The sequence below is a fragment of the Pelophylax lessonae genome (genome assembly GCF_965119305.1).
Source record: "Pelophylax lessonae genome assembly, chromosome: 3".
Lineage (NCBI taxonomy): Eukaryota > Metazoa > Chordata > Amphibia > Anura > Ranidae > Pelophylax > Pelophylax lessonae.
The window spans coordinates 17,695,840-17,722,318 of NC_138770.1; the positions used below are offsets into that span (position 1 = coordinate 17,695,840).

The following is a 26,479-nucleotide window of genomic DNA, read 5'->3' on the forward strand; positions in this document are numbered from 1 at the left end:
TGAAGTCTGGAGATCGCATGACCATCACATTGCCTCCACCTCCCTCCCCGATAGAATAGAGAAATACAAAGAAGATTCTAGAAGTCACCAGAGAGATCACGGAGGAGAGGTGAGCGGTGCTGGGAATTCTGGGACATTATCCAGTAACAGACAAGGGATGGGTCTGGATGGTGACTGTATCATTGTGTGTGTCAGGTTCCTATAAGGTGTCAGGATGTCACTGTCTATTTCTCCATGGAGGAGTGGGAGTATTTAGAAGGACACAAGGATCTCTACAAGGACGTCATGATGGAGAATCAGCCGCCCCTCACATCACCGGGTAAGAGGAGACTTTATTGTAAAGGAGAGAGCAGTACGGAGGCTCCACCTAGATCCCCCATCATCTGATAAACACATAGAAACAATGTATTCAGTCAGTGTGTGTGTTTCCTACAGATGGATCCAGTAATGGGAACCCACCAGAGAGATGTCCCCGTCCTCTGTATTCCCGGGATTCCACACAAGAAGGTCACACCATCCCTCACCATCATCAGGTAGATGAGTGGCAATTATTGGTAGTTCTGGTTTATACACAGCATGTTTGTTACAATGAATGTTGTATTATATATTCAGAGTGGAAACCTCGGGGATGATAATATTGATGTTAAAGAAGAGTATAAAGAGGAGGATGAGGAGTATGGAGTGATGGAGGAGTTTTCAGAAGGACACAAGGATATGATGGAGCCACCTAATACCAGGAACCCACCAGAGAGATGTCCCCGTCCTCTGTATTCCCGGGATTCCACACAGGAAGGTCACACCATCCCTCAATGTTACAAGGTTGGTGAGACAGAGATTATAAAACACAGACTCATGGAGACAATGTGTGTATTTTTATGTGATGTCACAATAATAAATCTTATATTTTACAGATGATATTTTCTCTCATTTTCTTGGTTTAGAGTGGAGATCCAATCGATATAGAATTTGAGGTTAAAGCAGAAGAAGAAGAGAGGTATGTGAGGGATGATCAGCAGTCTATGGAGGAGGATGGAATAACGGGGACATTTATAGAGGAGGACACTCCTACAGAGATCAGCACAGGTGGGTCATTAACACTAAATACATTCCTCCACCCATACTGCTCACTGATTGGTCCAGAGTAGGGCGGGGACTGGGTGATATCAGTCTGTAATCCCCTGGTCACTTTCCTGAGCTGTGTTCCCCGTCCTGTATTTCTCTCGGATAATCTTCCTTCTCTGTGCTGCAGACACAATTTATGTCTCTAGACTGGATTTATGGAGATTCTGGGGTTCAGCTGGCAGCAAAATGTTCATTTTCACCATAGGCATTACTAGACCTAGGCACCTGGGGTATGTTTTTTGGGTCTTCTGCCCCATGCCGGGGTCTAGCAAAATATGACAGAACAATTCTCCCAGGGTTACTTGCTCTGTTATTTGCTGGCTGTGTTGGGTGGAGGGATATGTCTGTATAGTCTCACACCCAAGTCACTGAGTGCAGTCTCAGGAGATGGGAGGCAGCGGTGTGGGACCTCTGCAACTTGTCTCATGTGCACATTTTGAGTGGGTGTAAACCCTCCATATACCCAGTGAAGTGACTGTCCTCAGGGGATACACAGAAATGAAACAAATCCTCCTACATAAGTTGTACCCCTTTATCTGCTTTCCTCTCTTTACATCTGCCCATAGTCCAGAATTTAGACAGTTTATCTGAGCAGTCAGAAAAAAGGAGACGGGGATCTGGAGTTACAGCTATGTCTTAAATAGAGACTGCTATGTCATGTTAGTTTTTGGCTGGGCTGTACTTAGCTCAGACTGATTGTTCAGTTTTTCGCCTGGTTTTTCCCTAAGCTAAGCTGAGTTGTGATTTCTCACTGTGGCCAGTAGATGTCACCGCTATCACTGGACATAGTATGACATTTCACCAACCAAACTAAAATGATAATTAACCCAAAACCAAAAATGTCATACATTGCAGCTTACCAATCATTGGATGTGGTGGCTGCATTACTTTTCTTTTTAAGGCTTTTTCCCCTCTGTTTTCACCTGGTCACACCTTCTGTATTAGAGCGCCCCCACTCTGGAGACAGCAGCATTATCAGTCTGGGGTGGGGAGGGGGTGTTAGATGTATTATCAGATTTAAAAACAGTAACAAATTGAAGCCAAACTCCATCTCACACCTTATAATTAGTTACAGCAAATTATTTTTTCCTTTAGGATAAAGGTTTTACAAGAATAAATAAAAGCTGATCATTGTAAGCACCCCTGTCAGTGGTAAATGGTCTGCCCCTTCCCAGTAACTGATACATTCTGCTTTAGAGTTGGAGCTTTTATAGAACAGATTTACTGGCCAGATCACCAGATGAAAATAGAAGAAATCCTAAAAAGGAAAACTAACATCAAATCGAAGAATCGATAAGCTGCAATATAATAAATATTTTCTTTGGGTTTAATGTCTTACATTAAGAATATTTATATTTCTGTCAGCCAATCCAGTAGGAGGTTTATGTCACTGGTGCATGCTGGGGGAGGAAATAAATATATGTGACAGGCCATGTGCTCGCTCTCTTCCCCTGGGATGAGGTGTAGGGAGGGGCTTCTGGATGGAGCTCTGCTGTTAGGTCCATTGGCCTGTTTTGGGGCCTAACATGTGCTGAAGTGGTTGTGAAGCTGTCCTGCCTGGTCTGGAGGAAGCTGTGCCAAGGAGGAGACCCAGAGGAGGCCCCTTGCTGGAGGGAGTCATGAAGAAGGCCGGTCTCTAAGGAGGGCCTGGTGACTCACTTGGAGAACGCACTGAAATTTGGGAATGTGCTTACAGTGTTACTCAGTCGGCTTCTAGGTTCTGACACTGTGAGAATAGACATTCATCTGCAGAGTCTGTAAGTGATCTGCCATGGTATCTGAGACCCCCCCCCAACCCTCACCTCCAACCCCTCACCTCCTGGACCATTCTAAGCCCGGCCTATTTTAGACACTTGGTGTTTACAAGCTAAAATCTGTTTTTTTTTTGCTAGAAAACTACTTAGAACCCCCAAACATTATATCTTTTTTTTAACAGTGACCCTAGAGAATAAAATGAAGATCATTGCATTATTTTTTATCACACCATAATTGTGCAGCGGTCTTCCAAACACCATTTTTTTGGAAAAAATTCATTTTTTCAAATTAAAAAATACGAAAACAGTAAAGTTAGCCCGATTTTTTTTTTTTTTTTTTTCCATAATATTAAAGATAATTTTACAAAATTAGCGCTATATAAAAAGTCCAGGTATAGGTAGGGTCCAGCTGATTGGTCTCCTTGAAGTGCCAACACCACCAGAGATAGAGAGCAACCCCAATCACACTGCCGCTTACCGTCCCACTAATAAAAGAAGGCTCAAAGGTTCCACCAAACTGCTCCTCCAGAAATCCTCAGTGATTCCAGGATCAAGCCAATTAGGTGCGACTCCATACAGATGGTACAAGGCAGACTGATCACTCATATATACCAGAAAAAAGCAAAAAAGAAAACCATAGTGCAACACCTAATGAACCACCATTTAATTTCCTTATGCCAAATAAATGCTTACAGGTAATAAGAGTAAAAAGAGCTTATCTGCCAGAAATGTTAGACCGCCAACGAGATGACCGCTGCTTCACTCCGTAGTGACGTCCCACGTCATGATAATGTTACGCTGAATAAATAGATACCCAACATGTCATGCTTCAAAATTGCGCACGCTCGTGGAATGGCGACAAACTTTGGTACTTAAAAATCCCAATAGGCGACGCTTTATAAATTTCTACAGGTTACCAGTTTAGAGTTACAGAGGAGGTCTAGAGCTCAAATTATTGGTCTCGCTCTAACGATTGCGGCAATACCTCACATGTGTGGTTTGAACACCGTTTACATATGTGGGCGGGACTTGTGTATGCATTCGCTTCTGCTCGCGAGCTAACGGGGACAGGGCGCTTTATTTATTTTTTTTTTTGTTCCTATTTATTTTGTTTATTTTTATTTTTACACAGTTTAAAAAAAAAAAAAAAATGTTGATCATTTTTATTCCTATTACAAGGAATGTAAACATCCCTTGTAATAGAAATAGGCATGACAGGTCCTCTTTTTTGTGAGATCTGGGGTCAAAAAGACTCAGATCTCACATCTACACTAAAATAGGAAAAAAAAATTGTTGAAAAAAAAATTAGCCCTTTAAACCAGTTGCTAGGCAACGACCATAGAGTCGAGTGGGGGCCATCTTTCCCTCACTCGACTTCCTGTCTCTGAGGATCTGGGACCAGATCGTTTTCCCTGCTGCCGGTGGGTGCGGTAAGCAGGGAAAACGGCCGAGATGTGGCGGGAGGCAGAGGGGGCACCTCTTCCGCCGCACCGTAAGGGTGATCCCGCAGCGAATACACCACTGGAACCACGCTTATCTGAACGCTGGCCGCCCGCTGTTTAAAAAAATACCGGGGTTATGGCAGCTATCTGCTATCTGCAGCCATAACCCCGGTATTTAGCTTTAAACGACCGATGTATAATGACGGCGGTCGGGTCAGTAAATGGTTAAAAAGACAAAAGTGACTGGCACCCAATATCCTTTCTTGGTCCCGGTATTTATGGCATGGATTCAGCCGTGGGATGAAATGCTAGCCCGCCCCTGACTTTTGGAGGAGTTATCCTGCCTTTTTGATGTCGGAGGGATTCGACATTCATATTACACCTTACATACTCCTGACCCCGGCACTGTATACTCTATGTTGTACATTATATACCTGACCCTTGCACTATATACTCTATGTTGTACATTACATACACCTGATCCCCTGCACTATATACTCTATGTTGTACATTACATACTCCTGACCCCTGCACTATATACTCCTGACCCCTGCACTATATACTCTATGTTGTACATTACATACTCCTGACCCCTGCACTATATACTCCTGACCCCTGCACTATATACTCTATGTTGTACATTACATCATTCTGATACTATATAGTCCTATCAGTTGTATCTTATACAATATTCTGTACATTACATACTCCTGACCCCTTGCACTATATACTCTATATACTCTATGTTGTACATTACATAGTCCTGACTTCTGCTCTCCCCTCTACCCACTGCTATATATACACATAATATGGTTTCTTTTTTGTTACACCTATTTTCTACCAGCTGGACATTTTATACATCGATAGATAGTGAGTAGGTGTCCCGCACATCAAGGCGTGGCCTGGCATAGGTCCAGACTGAGACTGCCATTTACTATCATACAGCAGGTCTTGACTTGATGTGTGGCTCCTGGGACATCTAGTCACCCTCTACCATTTACTAGTTACCTTGAGGGGAGAATTGTAAGATTCTCAGAGACAAAGCTGCCTGATATGGGCGGAGTCCTGGTCTAGGGGAACCAATCTGCTGATGTCTAGTAATAATCTTTGTATTTCTATTTTAGTACATGGATGGGAGATGAGGAAAACCTCAGAGGATTGTCTCACTTTGTCTCCAAACTGTAAAGTAGAAGATGAGGACATCACACAGTATAGTCCAGGAGAAAACCCGGCTACCTCAAATGTCCATCCGGGACCACACAGTGTAGATGGACCATCGTATTCCTCTTATCCTGAGGAACCTCAGACTGTGAGGGACGGTGCCGGACCATCGTATTCCTCTTATCCTGATGAGCCTCAGACTGTGATGGACGGTGCCGGACCATCGTATTCCTCTTATCCTGAGGAACCACAGACTGTGAGGGACGTTGCCGTCCTTCCAACAGATAAGAGGCTTTCCTGTACTGAGTGCGGGAAGTGTTTTTCTCAGAAGTTTAATCATTACAGACATCAGAGATCTCACATCGCGGAAAAGCCCCTTTCCTGTCCTGTGTGTGGGAAATGTTTTGTAACAAAAGCAGATCTTCTCAAGCATCAGAGATCTCACACGGGGGAGAAGCCGTTTTCCTGTCCTGAGTGTGGGAAATGTTTTTCACGGAAGTCTATTCTTCACACACATCAGAGATCTCATACGGGGGAGAAGCCGTTTTCCTGTCCTGAGTGTGGGAAATGTTTTTCAGTGAAATCCACTCTTTCCAGACATCAGAGATCTCACACGGGGGAGAAGCCGTTTTCCTGCCCTGAGTGTGGGAAATGTTTTTCAGTGAAGTCCCATCTTTACACACATCAGAGATTTCACACGGGGGAGAAGCCGTTTTCCTGCCCTGAGTGTGGGAAATGTTTTTCACAGAAGTCCCATCTTTACACCCATCAGAGATCTCACACGGGGGAGAAGCTGTTTTCCTGTCCTGAGTGTGGTAAATGTTTTTCAGTGAAGTCCAATCTTTACCAACATCAGAGATCTCACACGGGGGAGAAGCCGTTTTCCTGTCCTGAGTGTGGGAAATGTTTTTCACGGAAGTCTATTCTTCACACACATCAGAGATCTCACACGGAGGAGAAGCCGTTTTCCTGTCCTGAGTGTGGGAAATGTTTTTCAGTGAAGTCCCATCTTTACACACATCAGAGATCTCACACGGGGGAGAAGCCGTTTTCCTGTTTTGAATGCGGGAAATGTTTTTCACAGAAGTACACACTTTACACACATCAGAGATCTCACAAGGGGGAGAAGCCGTATTCCTGTCCTGAGTGCGGGAAATGTTTTTCAGTGAAGTCCAGCTTTAACACACATCAGAGATCTCACACGGGGGAGAAGCCGTATTCCTGTCCTGAGTGTGGGAAATGTTTTTCAGATACGTCCGGTCTTTCCAGACATCGGAGAACTCACACAGGGAAGAAGCCGTATTCCTGTCCTGATTGTGGGAAATGTTTTTCACAGAAGTCCCATCTTTACACCCATCAGAGATCTCACACAGGGGAGAAGCCGCTTTCCTGTCCTGAGTGAGGGAATTGTTCCTCACTGAATTCCTGTCTTCCTGTACATCAGGGATCCTACACAACCCTCGAGGTGTATTAGTGCCTTGAGTGCGGGAAATTTCTTCTATATGAATGTTGCTGGACATGTGGGGAAGAAGAACACCCTTATATACACCTCAGATATACTCCATGGCTGATCTTCATGATGTAAGAAACCGTTGATAAGGAGATAAGAGATCACCAGAGACATGGATGAAGTGTTGTACCTTGTTGACTTTTCATTGGCTGAGTAAATTTTGGGGTGTAGAGTGGTAAGTAGAGCCGTGAAATGAAGGAATCACCTTCAGAATGTCTTGCTTGTCTGTGTGACAGTTACTGATAATGATATAGCGGGTTACAGAGCTAGAAGCTTTGAGATCCCATATATCTTTATCAGTAAACTTTACACAGACAAGACAGAAATTCTGAAGTTGATGTCCTTCATTTCAAGGCTTTACTTACCCGTGGTGACCCCGAAGCGTGTCTTTCTGTCTTCAGTCCATCCTTCTCCCATCCCCCAACAGGAGGGAAGGAGAACTCGGAGATAAACTAGGTGAGAACTTCTTTCCTTTGCTCCTGTGTGGGTTTGGGTGGCTTGGCGGAGTGCGGCACGAGAGGTAACACCGCTTGTCTTTATATTTCTACATATCTTGTCTGGGTGGAGGTTATTGGTTGGAAAATATTTATACTGTTTGATTTTCTGTAAATAATTTCTGTTTTCCCTTTGAAGGGAGATATTATGTGTGGTTTGATGAAGGGATTGGCTCAATAGTTACCACTTCACTTACATGTTTCGTTTTTATAAAACAGATGAACAAATATGACAATCATTCATTCATCCATGACAAATGTTGGTCTTATTTTGTTTCATTCAGTGATTTACTATGATCATTGGGTCCAACTAGTGGCCATAATGCGGTATTGAACTATTTTTCTGATTGAGGTATTTTGGAACGAATACCTCATTATGGCCACTAGTTGGAGCTGACGATTATAGGAAATCACTGTGTTTATTAGAATACGGCCAGAATTTGTCACGGCTGGACACATCCTTGTCACACTCACCCAACATATTCTTTGCATAAACCCCTTAGTTTCCTATGTCGGGGGGAGGGGTCATACAAATCCCTGTGATCATACTTATGCATTTATAAATATAGTACACATTGAAGGACATAAATAAAATAAAACCACAGGATTCAACCAACCATTGATTTAAAACCAAAATTACCTCATTTGTCCTTTAGATGGTGCTCAGTATCATAGCAATTAGCGCCATCTAGTGTCCAAATATCACATTTTCCATTTTTTTTACATAGTTAGTGAGGTTGAAAAAAGACATCAGTCCATCCTGTTCAACCTATGATGTGTGTGTGTGTTTGCTTTTAACCGTACATTGTATACCCCTGTATGTTGTGGTCTCTAAGGTGCCCATTTAATCGTTTTTTGAAGCTATCAATGCTCCCTGCTGATACGACTGCTTGTGGAAGAGAATTCCACATCCTTACCGCTCTTACAGTGAAGAACCCCTTACGCACTTTAAGGTTAAACCGCCTTTCCTCTAGTTTTAGTGAGTGGCCACGTGTCTTATTGTATCTCCTTTCTCTGAATAGTTTGTTCCTTATGCTAGGGTCGCCAGTACAGTATTTGTACATTGATATCATATCCCCCCTCAATCGTCTCTTCTCCAGAAAGAATAAGTTCAGTGCTTGCAGTCTTTCCTCATAGCTGATGTCCTCCATTCCCCTAATTATTTTTGTTGCCCTTCTCTGGACTCTTTCCAGTTCCAGCACATACTTTCTGAGGACCGGTGCCCAGAACTGGACAGCATACTCCAGATGTGGCCGGACCAGAGTCTTGTAGAGCGGGAGAATAATCTCTTTATTTCTGGAGTGAATCTTCCTTTTTTATACAACCCAGTATTCTGTTGGCTTTACTTGCAGCGGCTTGGCATTGCATGCCACTGCCAAGCCTGTTGTCTACCAGTACCCCCAGGTCCCTTTCCATCCTAGACTCACCCAGAGGTTCCCCCCTAGTGAGTAGCTTGCTTTCTGGTTTCTGGCACCCAAGTGCATTACTTTACATTTTTCAACATTAAACCTCATCTGTAGTGTTGAGCGAACACGGACTGTATTATTCGTGTTCGTACCGAATAATTGGATTTTTGTTACCCGAACACGAACACGGACACTTTACTGTATATTTGGGTAAAAATCCGTGTTCGGTCGTTTTATTTCCGGGTTTTGCATGCTTTGGCGCTCTTTTCATGGCGGGCTTTCAACAGCCAATCAACAATCGTTTAACTGGTGTGCCTTAAGCCATCCCAGCCATGCCTGCAAATGTCTCAGTAGCTGTGATTGGCCGTCTGAAGCATGTGACCAAGTCTTTATAAGTTCCAGGCAGCCGCAGCGTCTTCATTCTGCTGCTTAGATCAGGGACAGAGCACACATCAACGTGCTGGCTGCTGATTAGGGAAAGATAGGCAGGAAAAAACCATTTGTGTCCGGATAGAATTGAGGGACAGGTCGGAGTGTTTAGGCAGGGCGAGTTGTAGGCATTTTAGGGATAGAGTCTGCTGAATTTTAGGGAAACTGTGTTCTACAAACTACAATCGATATTGCTGTGTGGTGTGGGATAGGAGATAGGCAGGTGTCAGTGATCCACATCCATTTTTCTGTGTGTGGGCTGCAGTGAACACAATCTTTTTGGGGTGCAGTGAACACAATCCTTTTGGAGTGCAGTGAACAAAATCTTTGTGGGGTGCAGTGAACAAAACCTTTGTGGGGGTACAGTGAACACAATCTTTGTGGGGTGCAGTGAAGACAATCCTTGTGGGGTGCAGTGAACAAAATCTTTGGGGGGGGGGGGGTACAGTGAACACAATCTTTGTGGGGTGCAGTGAACAAAACCTTTGTGGGGTGCAGTGAACACAATCTTTGTGGGGTGCAGTGAAGACAATCCTTGTGGGGTGCAGTGAAGACAATCCTTGTGGGGTGCAGTGAACAAAATCTTTGGGGGGTACAGTGAACACAATCTTTGTGGGGTGCAGTGAACAAAACCTTTGTGGGGTACAGTGAACACAATCTTTGTGGGGTGCAGTGAACAAAACCTTTGTGGGGTACAGTGAACACAATCTTTGTGGGGTGCAGTGAAGACAATCCTTTTGGAGTGCAGTGAACACAATCTTTGTGGGGTACAGTGAACACAATCTTTGTGGGGTGCAGTGAACAAAGCCTTTGTGGGGTACAGTGAACACAATCTTTGTGGGGTGCAGTGAACACAATCTTTGTGGGGTGCAGTGAACAAAACCTTTGTGGGGTGCAGTGAACACAACCTTTGTGGGGTACAGTGAACACAATCTTTGTGGGGTGCAGTGAACAAAACCTTTGTGGGGTACAGTGAACACAATCTTTGTGGGGTGCAGTGAACAAAACCTTTGTGGGGTACAGTGAACACAATCTTTGTGGGGTGCAGTGAAGACAATCCTTTGAGTGCAGTGAACAAAATCTTTGTGGGGTACAGTGAACACAATCTTTGTGGGGTGCAGTGAACAAAATCTTTGTGGGGTACAGTGAACACAATCTTTGTGGGGTGCAGTGAAGACAATCCTTGTGGGGTGCAGTGAAGACAATCCTTGTGGGGTGCAGTGAACAAAACCTTTGTGGGGTACAGTGAACACAATCTTTGTGGGGTACAGTGAACACAATCTTTGTGGGGTGCAGTGAACAAAACCTTTGTGGGGTACAGTGAACACAATCTTTGTGGGGTGCAGTGAACAAAACCTTTATGGGGTACAGTGAAGACAATCTTTGTGGGGTGCAGTGAAGACAATCCTTTTGGAGTGCAGTGAACAAAATCTTTGTGGGGTACAGTGAACACAATCTTTGTGGGGTGCAGTGAACAAAATCTTTGTGGGGTACAGTGAACACAATCTTTGTGGGGTGCAGTGAAGACAATCCTTGTGGGGTGCAGTGAAGACAATCCTTGTGGGGTGCAGTGAACAAAATCTTTGGGGGGTACAGTGAACACAATCTTTGTGGGGTGCAGTGAAGACAATCCTTGTGGGGTGCAGTGAAGACAATCCTTGTGGGGTGCAGTGAACAAAATCTTTGGGGGGTACAGTGAACACAATCTTTGTGGGGTGCAGTGAACAAAACCTTTGTGGGGTACAGTGAACACAATCTTTGTGGGGTGCAGTGAACAAAACCTTTGTGGGGTACAGTGAACACAATCTTTGTGAGGTGCAGTGAAGACAATCCTTGTGGGGTGCAGTGAAGACAATCCTTGTGGGGTGCAGTGAACAAAATCTTTGGGGGGTACAGTGAACACAATTTTTGTGGGGTGCAGTGAACAAAACCTTTGTGGGGTACAGTGAACACAATCTTTGTGGGGTACAGTGAACACAATCTTTGTGGGGTGCAGTGAACAAAACCTTTGTGGGGTACAGTGAACACAATCTTTGTGGGGTGCAGTGAAGACAATCCTTTTGGAGTGCAGTGAACACAATCTTTGTGGGGTACAGTGAACACAATCTCATACTTCTGAAGCTTTGAGGGTGCTGCCTGTTCTATACTCCTCCTCCTCCTCCTCATCCATCCTTTTAGGTGTACAAACAATAGTAATTGGGGCCTAGTGTGCTTCTGTACGTGTGAAAAACATACACTTTTTTTTGATCATATTTCCTATTCCGCTATTCAATAAAAACCTTTGGGGCTCAATTAAATTGCGGAATAGTCTGTGTCGGTACGTGTGAGATCCACCTTTCCAAGTTTTTGGGGTTCATCTCATACTTCTGAAGCTTTGAGGGTGCTGCCTGTTCTATACTCCTCCTCCTCCTCTTCCTCATCCATCCTTTTAGGTGTACAAACAATAGTAATTGGGGCCTAGTGTGCTTCTGTACGTGTGAAAAACATACACTTTTTTTTGATCATATTTCCTATTCCGCTATTCAATAAAAACCTTTGGGGCTCAATTAAATTGCGGAATAGTCTGTGTCGGTACGTGTGAGATCCACCTTTCCAAGTTTTTGGGGTTCATCTCATACTTCTGAAGATTTGAGGGTGCTGCCTGTTCCATACTCCTCTTCCTCATCCTCCCTTTAGGGTAGGAAAAAATTTAATCGGGCCTAGTCTGTGTTTGTACGTGTGAGATACAGTTTTTTATCCTATTCCGCTATTCAATACATACCCTTTTGGTGTAAAAAACATTAAATTGCGGCATAGTTTGCATATTTGACTGTGAGATACACCCGTGCGATACTGTTGTTCTTTTGTTCCGCTATTCAATAAAACCTTTCTAGGGCAAGATCTTAAATTTCAGAAATATGAGGAGAGCGTCAAATAGGGGCCGTGGCCTGGGTCGTGGTGGTGCTGCTGCTAGAGCTCCTGTTGCAAGGAGAGGATGTGGTCGATCTGTGCCATCTACACGCACAAGTGAAACACCTTCCTCAAGTGTGAGTAGGCGACAGAACCTGCATCAGTATTTGGTAGGGCATCATACGCCCCTAGAAGTGATGAGGCCAGAACAAGTGGAGGCAATAGTAGATTGGTTTGCTGCTGACAGTGCCTCCAGTTCCTTCACATTGTCTCCCACCCAGTCTACTGCAGAAAGGTCACAGTTGGCACCTGCAGCCGATGTCCAACCGTCTTTCACCTCACCCCCTTGCAAATCAGGCAAGCAGTCTGAGCCCCAAGCCATACAGCAGTCTCTTCTTCTTTTTGATGACTCTGTCAGCAGGGTTTCCCAGGGCCATCCACCTAGCCCTGCCCCAGAAGTGGAAGAGATTGAGTGCAGCGATGCCCAACCACTTATTTCTCAAGATGAGTACATGCAAGGATCATCGCAGCACGTCTCCGATGATGACGAAACGCAGGTGCCAACTGCTGCGGCGTTCAGCATTGTGGAGACCGACAAGGAGGGCAGGGGTGAAGACTGGGTGGAAGATGATGTGGAGGACGATGAGGTCCTTGACCCCACATGGAATGAACGTCATGCAGGTGACCTGAGTAGTTTGGAGGAAGAGGCGGTGGTCGCACAGAGCCACCAGCACATCAGAAGAGGGAGCAGGTCGCAGAAGCGGAGCGGCCGTGCCCTAGACACTACGCCCGCTACTGCCCAACGCAGCAAGGGAACGAGCGCACCAAAGTCAGCTCAAAGGAGTTCTCTAGCGTGGAAGTTCTTTAGAAAATGTGCTGATGACAGGACACGAGTGGTTTGCACCCTGTGCAATCAGAGCTTGAAGCGAGGCATAAACCTTCTCAACCTGAGCACAACCTGCATGATCAGGCATCTAAGTGCAAAGCACGAGCTGCAGTGGAGTACACACCTTCAAAACCAAGAAACGTCTCTGGCTCATCCTGCTTCCTCTTCTGCTGCAGTCTCGGCCGCTCCAGCCACATCTGTAGTGATACCGGCACCTGCCACCCCGCAAACAGACGATCTGTCAGCAACACCACCACCTGAGTCACCAACAACCATCTCCACAATGTCCCGTGGAAGCGTTCAGATTTCCATCTCCCAAACACTTGAGAGGAAGAGGAAGTACCCCCCTACCCACCCGCGATCCCTGGCCCTGAATGCCAGCATTTCAAAATTATTGGCCTTTGAAATGCTGTCATTCCGTCTGGTGGAGACGCACAGTTTTAAAAACCTTATGTCGGTGGCTGTCCCACAGTACGTCGTGCCCAGCCGCCACTACTTTTCCAGGCAAGCCATCCCTTCCCTACACAACCAAGTGGGGGAAAAAATCAGGTGTGCACTGCGCAACGCCATCTGTGCCAAGGTCCACCTAACTACCGATACGTGGACCAGTAAGCACGGTCAGGGGCGTTATATCTCCCTAACGGCACACTGGGTAAATGCAGTGGCGGATGGCAATTTGGCGCATGTCCTTCCACCACCGAGGATTGCAGGGCGCTTCAGTTTGCCTCCTGTTCCTAACTCCTCCTACTCCGCTTCCTCATCCGGACAGCGTAACACCTTCACCACCAACTTCAGCACGGCCAGGGGTAAACGACAGCAGGCAGTTTTACAACTTGCCTGTTTGGGGGACAAACCACACACCGCGCAGGAGTTGTGGAGGAGCATGGAACAGCAAACAAATGAGTGGTTGCTGCCAGCGAGCCTCAAGCCCGGCCTGGTGGTGTGCGATAACGGGAGAAATCTCATAGCAGCTCTGGGCCTAGCCGGTTTGACGCACATCCCTTGCCTGGCGCATGTGCTGAATTTGGTGGTGCAGAGGTTCCTTAAAAACTACCCCGATATGTCAGAGCTGCTGCAGAAAGTGCGGGCCGTTTGTGCGCACTTTCGGCATTCTCACCCTGCTGCTGCTCGCCTGGCAGCGCTGCAGCGTAACTTCGGCCTTCCCGCTCACCGCCTCATATGTGACGTGCCCACAAGGTGGAACTCCACCTTGCACATGCTGGAAAGACTGTGCGAGCAGCAGCAGGCCATAGTGGAGTTTCAGCTGCAGCACGCACGCGTGAGTCGCTCTGCGGAACAGCACCACTTCACCACCAATAACTGGGCCTTCATGCGAGACCTGTGTGCCTTGTTGCACTGTTTTGAGTACTCCACCAACATGGCCAGTGGCAATGACGCCGTTCTCAGCTTAACTATCCCACTTCTATGCCTCCTTGAAAAAACAATTCGGGCGATGATGGAAGAGGATGTGGCACAGGATGAGGAGGAGGAGGATGAAGAGGTAACATTTCAAAGGCTTTCAGGGCAGTCATTCGCAAGGGGCTCCGAGGGTGGGTTCCTGCACACACAAACGCCAGGGACACAATTGTCCAGCAGGGGCTCAGTTCTGGAGGATGAGGAGGAGGAGGAGCTGGAGGAGGAGATGGAACCATGTTCACAGCAGGGTGGCACCCAGGCCAGCTCATGGCCATCACTGGTGCGTGGCTGGGGGGATACAGAGGACACGGACGATACACCTCCCACAGAGGACAGCCTTTCGTCACCTCTGGGCAGCCTGGCACACATGAGCGATTACATGCTGCAGTGTCTCCACAACGACCGCCGAGTTGCCCACATTCTAACTTGTGCTGATTACTGGGTGGCCACGCTGCTGGATCCCCGTTACAAGGACAACGTACCGTCCTTAATTCACTCACTGGAGCGCGATCGCAAGATGCGCGAGTACAAGCGCACGCTGGTAGACGCGATGCTGCTGGCATTCCCATCTGACAGTGGGGCCACAGTGGAAGCATAAGGCAGAGGAGGAGGAGGAGGAGGTCGCCAACTCAACCAGGGCACCGCCAGCACCTCAGAAGGCAGGGTTAGCATGGCCGAAATGTGGAAAAGCTTTGTCAGCACGCCACAACAAACAGCAGCACCAGCAGGTCAGATGGAACGTCTTAGCAGGAGGCAGCATTTTACCAACATGGTGGAGCAGTATGTGTGCACACGCCTACATGTAGTGAATGAGGGGTCTGCCCCCTTCAACTTCTGGGTCTCCAAATTGGGCACATGGCCTGAGCTTGCCCTTTACGCCTTGGAGGTGCTGGCGTGCCCTGCAGCCAGTGTATTATCTGAACGGGTATTTAGCACGGCTGGGGGCGTTATCACAGACAAGCGCAGCCGCCTGTCCAGAGACAATGTGGACAAGCTCACGTTCATTAAAATGAACCAGGCATGGATCCCACGGGACTTTTCCGTACCTTGTGCAGAATAGCAATGGATACCGACCTTACCCAGCCATTGTTCCATTTTTGCTCTTTCTCACTCTTTTGGGGTGTACCCTCATTTAAAATTTGTGAAAAGAAGCAGTGTTGGCTACCTCGTCCTCCTCCTCAGGGCCAGATTAACGTAGGGGCTATTGGAGCTGCAGCTCCATGCAGGCCCCTACCTTTTATATAGGCCCCGGGTTGGCCATATTCACTGTGACCGCTCTTCTGTCACTTGTAAACACAGAAGTCTGGCTTCTATGCTCGCTTCCCCAGGCAGCACCCTCAGAACCTCCCCACACAGCGCGAAGGCCGGACAAGGAGGGACAGTTGCCGATGCATGGATGTGTTTATGGGCTTCAGAGACAGCATCCCATGTTGAATTAGGCATGCATGGCTGCACCCTTCCTCCTCTGGGTGCATGCCAAGGCACGGCCCTTAAGGCCCTTCAAAATCCTCAGCACCAAGACCATGATGCTCTTAATCCGGCCCTGGTCCTCCTCCACCGCCGCTTCCACCTACACCGCCCATAGGTGTGCGCAGCCTATTGCATTAGGGTGTGCACCCCAAAGTTGAAATACACATGCATGTGTTTGCCTACATGTACATGGCCCCGATACATTACTCTCCCTGCTGGCAAAGAGAAATAGAGCAGAGCAGGTGCGAGGGAGATCTTTCCCATCTCCTCACTGGCAAACAGAGCGATAATGCTATGTGCCCTAGGTGATTAGGGTGTGCCCAGGTACACCAGGCACACCCTGTGCGCACGCCTATGACACCGCCACATCCACCACCACCTCAACCTCCCTCCTACTCCTTATGGGCCTCGTCCTTCAGAGATGAAGAACATTGTTTTATTTTTCTGTTTTTTTTTTGTTGTTTTAAGTTATTTCCCTATCCACATTTGTTTGCAGAGCACTTGCCATGCTCTTAACTACGTTTTGCTGCCATTTGCAGCACTCTAGCCCTTTCCATTGGTGTTTTAGAGCCATTTTAGTAACTTAAAGTTCGGGTCCCCATTGACTTCAATGGGGTTCGGTGTCCGGGAAAAGTTTGGTAAAAGTCCGGGACACGGACCCAGACTTTTTTTTAAAGTTCGGCCGAACCCGTCGAACACGGACATCTAGGTGTCCGCTCAACCCTACTCATCTGCCATGTAGTTGCCCACCCCGTTATTTTGTTCAGGTCTGCTTGTAAGGTTTCCACATCCTGCATAGAAGATATTGGCATGCCTAATTTAGTATCATCTGCAAATACTGAGATTGTACTAGATATCCCCTCCTCTAGATCATTTATGAATAAATTAAACAGGATTGGTCCCAGGACAGAACCCTGGGGGACCCCACTTTCCACACACGCCCAATCCGAGTACAGTAATCCCCCGCTACATCGCGGTTCAGTTTTTGCGGTCCCGGTAATTCGCGGTTTTTTTTGTAATGTTATTTTACTATATAAATCATTAAAAATGAAAGATTTTTGTGTTTTTCATAGCTCTTGCTCTGTCTCTAAGTATCTTTTATGTGTTTAAATGAGTTTCTATTGTTTTAAAAGTGTGTTTAAAGACCTTAAAATGCTTCTACACGTACAGTGACAGTAAAAAAATCATGCCTACAATGCATTTTAATAGGGTTTTTCTATTTCGCGGAATTTCACTTTTCGCGGCTGGGTCCCGAACGTAACCCCCGCAATGGAGGGGGGTTTACTGTACTCCTAATTTATCACCACCCTCTGGACTCTCCCCTGGAGCCAGTTCTCTATCCGGGTACTCACCTTATGGTCCATACCTACATTCCTTAGTTTGTACAGTAATCGTTTGTGGGGAACGGTGTCAAAGGCCTTTGCAAAGTCCAGATACACCACATCCACAGGCTTACCTTTATCTAGGTGGCAGCTCACTTCATCGTAGAAGGTTAATAGATTGGTTTGGCAAGAACGATTTTTCATGAATCCATGCTGATTACTACTAATAATACAGTTTTCATTACTAAAGTCTTGTATGTGGTCCCTTAACATCCCCTCCAAAATCTTGCAGACTACAGATGTTAGGCTGACCGGCCTACAGTTACCCGGGATACATCTTGGCCCCTTTTTAAATATTGGTACCACGTTGGCTTTTTTCCAATCAGCTGGCACCATACCCGTCTGTAAACTATCCTTAAAGATCAAGAATAATGGTCTGGCAATCACCTGGCTGAGCTCTTTAAGAACCCTCGAGTGCAAGCCATCCAGTCCCGGGGATTTATTTATGTTAAGTTTCTCTAGTTTAGTTTTAAGTCTATCTTCTGTTAGCCATGGCGGCACTTCCTGAGGTGTGTTGTTTAGTTCGGCCTTACAAGCTGGGTTCGTGTAGCCCCCCGATTCTTTTGTGAAGACTGAAGAGAAGAAATTATTTAACACTTCCGCCTTTTCTCTGTCCTCAGTGGCCATATTTCCTTTGTCATCTTTTATGGGGCCAATGTGTTCTGGCCTCGCTTTCTTACTGTTTATATACTTAAAGAATTTCTTGGGGTTCTTTTTACTCTCCTCCGCTATATGTCTCTCATGTTCTATTTTAACCGCCCTGATTTCATCTTTACATTTCTTATTACACTCTTTGTAATGCTTAAATGCTGCCAATGACCCCTTGTATTTTTTGAAGGCCTTTTCTTTAGTATTAATATGCATTTTTATGTTGGAGTTTAGCCACCCAGGGTTTAGTTTTGCTCTTTTAAATGTATTTCCCTTTGGAATGCACTGGTCAATCCCTTTGTTTAGTATGCTTTTGAATCACTCCCATTTTTCCTCCGTGTTCTTTGTTCCCAGGGTTCTATCCCATTTGATATTTTCTAGCAGCGAGCGCAGTTTAGGGAAATTGGCTCTTTTGAAATTCAGTGTCCTTATATTACCCTTGTGTTTCCTATTACTGTAATTAATACTGAAACCAATTGACCTATGGTCACTGTTTCCTAAGTTGTCCCGTATTTCTATATCCGTGACCAGGTCTGTATTGTTGGTAATCAGTAGATCAAGTACCGCATTGTTTCTTGTCAGTGCGTTCACCATCTGACCCATGAAATTGTCCTGCAAAACATTTAGGAACTGCCTAGCCTTGGCTGAGTGTGCGGTTCCTTCTGCCCAGTCTGTATCAGGATAATTAAAGTCCCCCATTATAATGACATTTCCCATCCTTGCTGCCAATCCTATCTGTAAAATGAGGTCCGCCTCCCCCTCCTCCCTCTGGTTGGGGGGCCTATAGCATACGCCCAATATTACCTTCCCCACAGTGCCTTCCCTTTGAAGCTCTACCCATAGGGATTCTGCCTCGTCCATAGCTCCATTATTAATATCATCCCTCATATTTACCTGTACACTGTTCTTACTATACAGACATACCCCTCCCCCTTTTTTACCTTCTCTATCTCTGCGATAAAGGGAATAACCCTGAATGGTCGCCATCCAGTCATGAGAGCTGTCAAACCAAGTCTCAGTTATCCCCACAAAATCTAAGTCCTCCTCAAACATCAGTAGCTCCAGCTCTCCCATCTTGTTGGCCAGGCTTCTGGCATTGGTATACAAACCTCTTAATTTTGACCCGTTACATATATCCTCATTTGATGTTTTTAGGCTGCTCTCTTGATTTTTCCCCATACCCACCCTGGGTTTAGGAGCTCCGAACATCATTAAATCAATGAAAAATATTCAACCAGTTCAGCAAATCCCCTAATAACATTCATTGTTTCCCCAATCACACAGAAGGAATGTACATACATTGTCACTGAGAGAATTGCTATGTAAATGTTCTAAAATTTACCCCTAAATGTCAGTAGACGTTTATACAAAGATGGGAAGTCTGTAGCAGATAAATGAATAGACCTCCTAGAAATGTTATTACCAGGCTGCAGCTAGGGGGAGCTTTAATGTGATCACAGCAGAGTGATCCCATCTTGCTCACATTAACCCTTTCACTGCCAGAGCTGTGTTTGCATTATTTTTGCACACATGGTAAAAACTGAATTTTTGTAAAATCTTACCGTAAAATTCCTTTCTCTGAGTCCTCCGACAGTCGCCGCCCACTCATACGGTCGTCACCAATGGGTATTGACTTCCGCTCCGCAGGAGTAGCTAGGCATAAGACTTGTTAGTCACAAAAGCTTTTAGCATAGACACACCCATGGGGGCTGTCCTACTGGTCAAGACCCCAAAAGAGGGGCGGGGGCGGCGACTGTCGAAGGACTCAGAGAAAGGAATTTTACGGTAAGATTTTACAAAAATTCAGTTTTTTCTTACGTCCTCCGACAGTCACCGCCCACTCATATAGTCGTCACCAATGGGATATCCCAAAGCAGTGAAGACATGAGGGGTGGGAGACGCAACCGTAGAAAAGGCAACGCAGTACCCACATCATCTGGGCAACGGAAACAGGCTCAACAGGAGCAACAGCCCAGGAAAGCAAATAACCCCAACAGCCAAGGACCCACAAAAAAAACAAGGGTCCCCTATGGCACTGCCGCACTGAGAACTTTGTAGCCAAAGGAGGCATCGGCTGATGGCAGAACATCAACCTTATAAAATTTGGAAAAAGTGTGCACCGACGACCAAGTCGCAGCCTTGCACACCTGGGCCACCGAGGCCTGATGCCGGTAGGCCCAAGACGTACTCAGAGATCTGGTAGAGTGCGCCTTAACAGGAAAGGGTGGAACCCGGCCCTTCAAGGCATAGGCCTGTACAATGGTCTGTCTGATCCATTTGGCAATGGTCGCTGCAGACGCCGCCATGCCCTTCTGAGGTCCCTCAGGAAGGACAAAGAGGGAAAGGATTCAGTGGACGACAGGTAAACCCTGATCGCCCTGACAACATCAGAGACCACCTTAGGAAGGAAGGACGAATGAGGTCGCAAGACCACCTTATCCTTGTGAACCACCAAGTAGGGAGAGCGGCAGGACAAGGCCGCCAGCTCCGACACTCTGCGAGCCGAAGTGATCGCCACCAAAAAGGCAACCTTCTTAGACAGCAGAGGCAACGATATCTCCCTGATGTTTTCAAAGGGAGCCCGCTGTAATACGGACAGAACCAAGTTCAAGTCCCATGGAGGTAAAGGCTCCCTCTGAGGAGGGGCCAAATGTCGCACACCTTGAACGAGGGTGCGAATCAAAGAATGAGACGCCACAGGGCGCTGAAACAGAACAGCCAGTGCAGAAACCTGGCCCTTAATCGTGGCCAGCGCCAGACGCTGGTCCACACCAGTCTGAAGGAAAGCCAACACTCTCGACACCGAGTATGAGCGAGGAGAGAACCCCCTGGACTCACACCAGGCAAAGTAGGCTTTCCAGGTACGGTAATAAATTTTACCAGACGAGGCTTTCCTAGCCTTGATTAAAGTAGGCATGACCTCTGGGGAGAGACCCCTGTCCCTCAGGACCTGGCTTTCAACAGCCAGGCCATTAAAGCCAGCGACTGTAAAGCAGGATGGAAGATCGGTCCTTGAGACAGCAGATCTTCCGGCAGTGGCAGTCGCCAAGGAGGCTCGACTGCTAGGTGAACGATGTCCACGTACCAGGACCGGCGGGGCCAGTCCGGTGCCACCAGAATCATCAAGTTCGGTTTCCGAGGCTAACCTGCGAAGGAACCTGGACAACAACTGGATCGGAGGAAAGGCATGCATCAGACGATACTGATGCCAAGGTGCCACTAACGCATCCGAGGCGTCCGCCCGAGGATCGCGTGTTCTTGCCACGAACCTTTCCACCTTGTGGTTTACCCGAGACGAGAACAGATCCACATCTGGGGATCCCCACTTCGCACACAGCATTTGGAAGACCTCTGGGTGCAGGGACCATTCCCCCTGGTCCAGGGTCTGGCGGCTCAGATAATCGGCCTGCCAATTCTCCACACTCGGAATGTGCACTGCCGATATCGCCGGGACATGAGTCTCGGCCCAAGACAGAATGTCGGCCACCTCCCGGGCCGACCTGGCACTCCTGGTGCCCCCTTGGTGGTTGATGAAAGCCACCGCGGTAGCATTGTCCATCTGTACCCGAACAGGACGGCCCTGAAGTCGTTCCAAGCACTGGAGAAGACAAAGCTTTATCGCTATCAATTCCAAGATGTTGATCGGAAGGGAGGATTCCTCCTCCGACCAAGTTCCCTGGGCAGACAGGGTGCCCAGAACTCCACCCTAGCCCGACAGGCTGGCATCTGTGGTAATTACTGTCCACAGTAACGGGCGGAAGGGCGACACAGCCGGGGACTGGAGCCACCACAGAAGGTCCATTCAGGTCTGGTGACTCAACGAGACCCTCAGATCCAAAGACTGAGGTCGCCTGTCCCACCTGGCCCGAATCTCCGCTTGGAGAGATCGAGTGCGAAACTGAGCAAAGGGGATCGCCTCGAAGGCTGAAACCATTAACCCCAGGCACCGCATACAGGTCCTGAGCGATGAGGACTGGTTGTCCCTGAGGGACCTGACCTCGTCTTGAAGGGTCCGGAGTTTGTCCTCCGGCAGAAAAACCTTCACTTGAGCAGAGTCCAGAACCATTCCCAGATAGGGAAGGTGAACCGAAGGAGACAATATCGACTTCGGAACGTTGATGGTCCAACCGAACTCCAGAAACGTCTGCACCGTAGTGGACAGATCGCACAGCAGGTTCTGACTGCCACTCGATCGTAACAGGAGATCGTCCAGATATCCCAAGACCGCAATGCCCTGGGCCCTCAACAGGCCCAGAACAGGTGCCAGCACTTTGGTAAAGACCCGTGGAGCCGAAGCGAGACCGAAAGGTAACGCCACAAACTGATAATGATCTTCCGCAATGGCGAACCGAAGGTACCTCTGATGACCTTTGAAAATGGGGATGTGTAGATACGCATCCTTCAGGTCGATAGAGGCCAGGAATTCCCCTGGACTCAGGGAGGCCACCACTGAGCGGAGGGATTCAATGCGAAACTTCTGAACGCGCACAAAGCGATTCAGAGCTTTTAAGTCCAGGATAGGACGCACCTTGCCCTCCTTTCTGGGCACAGTGAACAGATTGGAGTAAAACCCCCGAAAGCTGTCCCGGTGAGGCACTGGGACAATCACCCCCTGGGCAAGGAGATCCTGCACCGCTTTATGCAGGTCCTGTAAATGCCCTGGGGTCAACTGAAGATTTGAGGGAAAAAATCTGGCCGCCGGCCGAGAAAAGGAATTCGATCTTGTATCCTGATCGAATGATTTCCTGAACCCACCTGTCTGGAATACGGAGCAGCCAAGGTTGGAGGAAACCGCGCAGACGTCCCCCCTTCCCTGATACGGGTGAGGGCGTCCCTTCAGGCAGAGGCGGAATGAGGCATTGAACCGGCCTGGCCGGACTTTTGCTTACCCGCCCAGGGCTTCTTCAGGCCACCTTGGCCTTTGAAGGGTTTGCCCTTGGACTGTGACTTAAAGGCACGAAAGGACCCCTGAGAGGGCCTAAAGGCGGGACCCCGCTTGCCGCGAAAGGACTTGTTCTTCGGATTTTGGGGCAGCAGAGTGCTCTTGCCCCCAGTGACTCCTTTCACCAAAGTATCCAAAGCCTCGCCAAAAAGGCAAGACCCAGCATAGGGAAAATCAGCCACCGTTTTCCTTGACGATTGGTCAGCCGACCAACTCTTCAGCCAGATCAGTCGACGGTTAAGCACCGCGACACTAGAGAGGCGTGCAGCTAAAGGGGCCTCATTCAAGGCCGCATCGCACAAATACATGACCCCCTGATGAATCTGGTCCACCATTTCCAGCGTAGCTGGTGGGGCAGAATCAGACACGAGAGTGCATCTAAGCACCTTAGTCCAGTCTGCCACCGCCTGAGCCACCATGACAGAAGCGAAAATAGGTTTGAGCATAGAGCCCGCCACCATATATGCATGGCGGGCAAGAGACTCCAACCTCCTGTCCGTAGGATCCCGGAAAACCGGGGTATCCTCTGTAGGAACCAAGGTAGCCTTGTTTAACACGGCCACAGCATGATCCACCTGGGGTGCCACGCACCAGCGCGTCTCCATAGAGGGCGCAAAAGGGTAGAGCAGTTTAAACCGACTAGGCACCGTGAAGGGGCGTTTTAAAATGCGCCATTGTTCATTCACTGTGTGATGAAACTCAGCGGGGCAGGGGAAAACCTGCGCCGACTTGCGGGTTCTATGCGTCCCAAAAGAGGACACAATGGCCGGAGGAGTGGGCTCATCCTCCAGATGCAGCATTTCCTTAACAGAAGAAATCAGCTCGTCCATGAGAGCAAGCTCTTCAGGCGACCCCGGGGGAGACAGATCAACCCCCTCTACCTCCGCCTCCCCCTCAGACCCGAAAGGGTCCAGAGACGAGCGAGACCCTGAAAAGCCACAGCAGCCACATCACCATCTGAATCCGAGGAGAGAGATAACCTGGGCTGTTTTTTAGTAGTACGTTCAGCCATCAGCACCTCCTTTTTATGACACCAAAGATGCCACTACAGCAGCCAAACTAGGCATAACGGGGGGTTCAGCAGAACTGGGGTCCCCCACCAAGGCTGGGGGGAACTTGCTGTCCTGAGAATCCATTGCCCAATAATGAGGGAAAAAGGTACTGGCCCTTCAAATATAATCACTGTATACACAGACCCCCAAAAAGGGACAAAACTGAGCCAGGAAGGATAGCACAGAGAGATATGGAAGAGATAGTCTGCAGAGCCCCACAGAGCGTTACCACACCGATCGCTGTTCCAGGAGAAAAGGAAGTGAGGTCACCAGAGGCTGAACTATATGCTGTCAGGCCCAGGGAAAATGGCTGCCCATAGAAGTGAATGGAAGGCTTCGGTAAAATGGCTGCCAACATGTGCTTTGGACGATCGTTCTGCCACACACAAGATGGCGCCAAAAGCACCATACAGTATGCAATGCAAAAGGCCCACAGTGAAGCCAGCATGTCGCCCACATCGAAAATGGCGGACCACGCGGTGCTCAGCTGCAGTGGTCGCCGCACACATGTCTGCATCATCCCACAGCACACTCACAAGTGATACAGGAGAAAAGGGCCCCCACTCACACAGCGCTAGCAGTTATTAAAGAGGACCCCCGCAGGGATCGCATTCGGGAGCCCCACAACAACACAGACATGAGACAAACACACAGCAACACAGACTGACACCCCAGACAGAGGCCCCCACACAGAAAAGTACTTTCCTGTACCGGATGGCGTGGGTGCCTCCATTAATGGAAAGCCGCTGTCCTCATATGACAGGGAATGCCGTCAGCCATAATGCAGGACACTGCGGCACAAGACCACAGAAAACGTCCAGTGAGGTAGCCACCTCACAGGCTGCATCCCTGCTGCGAGCAGGGATGGGTCGTTCATAGCGCCAGTGCGAACCATAGCCGAACGCTCGATGGCAGGCTGGGGATCCATCTGACCCTCTGTCCTGGAGAACCAGGGCGGCCAGTCCGATTCCCAGCTCTGCATGATCCATCTTCATCCGAAGATCCACTATCAAAAGCTGGCAAAATAACAGCTAGTAAAGTCTAGCTCCCAGTCTGACGAAGGAGCTGAGCTCCGAAACATGTAACCGCCCACCACCCGCTCTATTGGACACCAGCCGCTGCGTCCACACCCTGCCTTCAGGAAATCTCATGCAGACCAGGCTGAGACACAGACGAAAGGACGCATCTACAGGAAGCGGATAACCGGATGTCCCCATTGCAACCACTCAGCACAGCGGATAGGAAGACTCCAGACAGATCTTTGCAATGGACCCTATGTTTCCAATCAACCTAATTATTGGAATGGTAACACCACGGGACCTCGTGGTGCTCCATGGAATGGACCTCAGTGGCGGGGCCCTGATGGTGGGAGGCAGGGCCCTTACCGTAATTTTGGCCCCCAATGGAGGCCCCACCCTTCGGATCAACACACTCCCTATAGATATGATCAGACTCCCCAATGGAGACAGGGACCTCCTAACTATAGGCAGAACCAGCCATGGATTAACTCTGACTATGGTCGGGATGAATATGGTGACTATGAGGAAGGTTCTTACGGCAATGAGCAACGCCAGGGTGGGCAATATTATAATGTACCAACTAAGAACCAATTTTTTCCCTTAAGGGACAATGAATGTCCTGAGGATGAGGAGCCTGTCAATTCTCAGCCATTGCAACAACGTAGGGTTGTAGACACTGGGGCCCCCCCACTTTTGGGTACTCAACAATTGGGTCAGGGATACCCAGGTTGGGTTTTTCCCAAGGTGAATCAGGGCACCAAGAGGCTGGCAGAACAAGACGAGGCACCAGAGGGGGGAGAAGGATCCAACTCAAAAAAAGTAAGGATGTAGCAGGAGTTGGGATCTTTAACCTAAGTAAAGTTGTCCTGTCTGAATCTGAAAAACGGATTTTAGACAAGGGGCTTAAATTCGCCCCCCCGAGAACCCTTAATAAATTTGAGACATACATGGACGTTCACAAATTTATTAGGAAAGTGAACATCAAACGCTACATCGCTAGCAACCCTGTGAAGGAGAATCGCATGTTATCCCAGTATCAACATTCTGGGCTTGCGAATGCCTCTTTGTTCAACCCTCCAGGTTCCTTAGCTCCATCAGTTAAAGTCTTCAGAGACGTTGTCCTTAGGGACCTTGAGTCCATGAAGGTCCATAGGTGCAAACTGAATAGGGACTTACAAGCAGGACTTGATTCTTTGTGTAATGTAAAAATAAAGAGTTAATTATTAGGCCTGCAGATAAAGGAGGGGCCATTGTTGTCTTGGATAGATGCGATTACCTACGGGAAATGCGTCGCATCCTTGATGATGGCTCCACCTACTCTGTTTTGCCGAGAGACCCCAAAGGTCCGTATAAACGAGAACTGGGGGGTATTATTGATAGGGGACATCAATTAAACATTCTTAATAAGAAGGAGACGTCTTTCTTAGTACCTAAATGTCCCCGTACCCCTATCATAT

General features: G+C 47.8%; 1 protein-coding gene across 1 annotated transcript in view; it reads left to right on the forward strand.

Annotated features, from left to right (window-relative positions):
• The window catches only part of LOC309550236 (uncharacterized protein), a gene marked incomplete at both ends in the record, with an annotated part of 809,557 nt that overhangs the window by 766,760 nt on the left and 16,318 nt on the right, over positions 1–26,479 (forward strand). Inside the window, 1 exon segment of the mRNA XM_082250647.1 lies at positions 5,899–6,733. Within this exon segment, the coding sequence (XP_082106773.1) occupies positions 5,899–6,733 (835 nt within the window).